This window comes from Eriocheir sinensis, chromosome 3 (genome assembly GCF_024679095.1).
Source record: "Eriocheir sinensis breed Jianghai 21 chromosome 3, ASM2467909v1, whole genome shotgun sequence".
Taxonomy (NCBI): domain Eukaryota; kingdom Metazoa; phylum Arthropoda; class Malacostraca; order Decapoda; family Varunidae; genus Eriocheir; species Eriocheir sinensis.
This window is the reverse complement of record NC_066511.1, coordinates 3,691,176-3,693,675: the sequence shown is the minus strand read 5'-3', so window position 1 is coordinate 3,693,675 and position 2,500 is coordinate 3,691,176. Positions and strand designations below refer to the sequence as shown.

Genomic DNA, 2,500 nt, shown 5'->3' with positions numbered 1-2,500 from the left:
TGACAGCTTTAACCCATGTTCATGATTGTCATTGTGGGGTCACTGTTCTTTGTTTGCATAGTTTGGAGTTCAAGACCGGATTGCCTTTCCTGACATTACGGGGTGGAACCCCGCTACGGTTCTTCTCTTTTCCTTCTGACCAGCGTACGATTTTTGTTGAGGATTAATATATATTTCAAATTTCAAATTTCATTGGAGTAGAAAAAATATTTGTTCGGCCTTTAGCGCTGGTAGGCTTTATTGATTGGACCTATTGGTCGGCCCCACCCCGTTGGTGTTGTTTATAGATGGCTCCCCCATTTTAGTGTGGGAAACGGGTCATTGTCATTTTGAGGACTACCCTTAGCCCGTTACTGGCGCGGGCAAGTATTTTATAGCGGTGCCTCTCATGCTGGCCCATGCTTTCCCCAGAGTTCCATTTGACCTACTAGAGACTGTTATGCTATTAGAGAGACAGGGCTGGTAGATGTTCATCAGGACAAAATGTGCGTCGTCTTCAGCCCCACAGTGATGATTGAGTATTATCAGCTTGTACAGGACTTGAATCGGTGTGGTGTCACGCGCTGTCCCACTACAAGAGCTGTCCGCCCTGATCAACGCAAGCGCGAGCTTTGCTTACAAACACATTTCATTCACTGCATTGAGTCTTTTAATAGCTAATAATAAGTGTACCTATTATCTTACGATTTTATTCTTTCTCCTTAAAGTTCAGGCTGAAATGGGCCTCTATGTCAGCTATTAATTAAGAGGCGCGTATCCACTGAACCCGACGGAGAATCAAGAAAACTCTTAAGTAGACCGAAGAAAAATCATATGATAAAATAGGTAAGCTTATTATAATCTATTAATGACTTGAGGCAATCAATGAATGTAATGTGTTTGTTAATAAAATCCGGAAAGTTCGCCCTTGCGCAGATTAGGGAGGGACGGTTCATGATAGTAGGACAGCTTATGACACCACTGTAATACCGCTCCAGCACGTTGACCACTCAGCCATTATTGTATATTTTTCTGTTGTTAAATAATGAGAAAGAATTTCCCAAAATACCATCGAGGAAACAAATAATGCTCCACAAACTATAACTTAATTAGCCTTACTCATATGAGACGATATATTTACTTTTTTGCCAATATGACAGAAAACGACTTTATTTGAGTTATTCTCAGTGAAAGATCAAGGAAATTGTTTGCTAATGCCCCTCCAATCCGTGAATGGAAGGACACGAACGTGTTCCGCGATTTTTCTTGTTATTTTGTCTTCTCTGTTGAAAATCTCATGACATGACTTTCTTGAATGTGAAATATATTTCCTGAATCGGATTCAAGGCACAGTTTTTCGTTCAGATTCGTACGTCAAATCCATGTAAACTCATCTTAGACTCATCTTGTCAGATATAGCATTCCTACTTGTTTACCCAGGCACTGCAGTAAACTTATAAAAAAATAATATTATATAAGTAGCATGTCGTTTGTAAATGAATAAAAACAACAACATTATAATAATGCCATGTTGTCCCAAGACCACACTCATTAAAACACGTTATCGTTCCTGAGCCATGACACTTGTATACGTGTCACACAAACATCGGTTCATTGGATTAATGGATTAACCCGCCGGTCGCAGCCACTAATAAGTCACGTCGGATCTGATGCGTTGCGATACGAACATTTCATTATCACGCTCCTTACTTCTTAGGCAGTCTTCTCGGGAGGCAGAGATAACACATCCATATTAATTAACTCCCACCGACCGCCTACAGCCACTCCTTGCTGAGCCTCCGTGGCGAGCAGACTGACGATCCACTAGTCTTGGGGAACTATTAAGTAATTAGGATATTGATCTTAACTCTGAAAATTCCGAACACCTATACGAGGCCTGTTGTAAAGTAAGAGAGAGAGAGAGAGGAACCAAGGTGGAGAAGGATGCCTCCCAACACAGAGGAGCAGCACCAGGAGGTGGCCACTATAGACTCTACAACGCCAGGGTCTGAGGTTGTGCCGCAGCCTGAGAAAAAAGGTACTGGAAGTGTGTGTGTGTGTGTGTGTGTGTGTGTGTGTGTGTGTGTGTGTGTGTGTGTGTGTGTGTGTGTAATTCACCTACGAGCTGGACTCGTCATCGCCAGCAAGTACCCTCCCGATTATCGCAAGGCTTATTAGTCAATTTCTGGGTTCTGCCGGGACCTTCACACACTACACATCTCATCCTCCTTGCTCAAGTGGGGACAGAAACCGCTCCTTGTCAGTGAAAAAATCTTGGACTGAGCGGGGTCGAACCTGCGCCTGCCAGGTCGTGAAGCCGGGCAGCGCAGAGCTTTGTTTATGTTTGTGTGTGTGCGTGTGCGTGTGTGTGTGTGTGTGTGTGTGTGTGTGTGTGTTTGGCGGTCGAGGTATGACTAAACGCAGCTTGTGGGAGTAGTGTGTCTTTTTTTGTAAAATTAGAATTGGTCACTCAGGCGTTGATTATATCAGTGACGTATAAATGGTCATGAGAAGGTGTGGG

General features: G+C 43.3%; 1 protein-coding gene across 1 annotated transcript in view; it reads left to right on the top strand.

Annotated features, from left to right (window-relative positions):
* Positions 1-1,756: 1,756 nt before the first annotated feature.
* Positions 1,757-2,500, top strand: part of LOC127003753 (solute carrier family 15 member 2-like) — a 114,977-nt gene continuing 114,233 nt past the window's right edge. Inside the window, exon 1 of the mRNA XM_050870767.1 lies at positions 1,757-2,017. Within this exon, the coding sequence (XP_050726724.1) occupies positions 1,924-2,017 (94 nt within the window). The 5' untranslated portion in view covers positions 1,757-1,923. The remainder of the gene's footprint in view (positions 2,018-2,500) is intronic.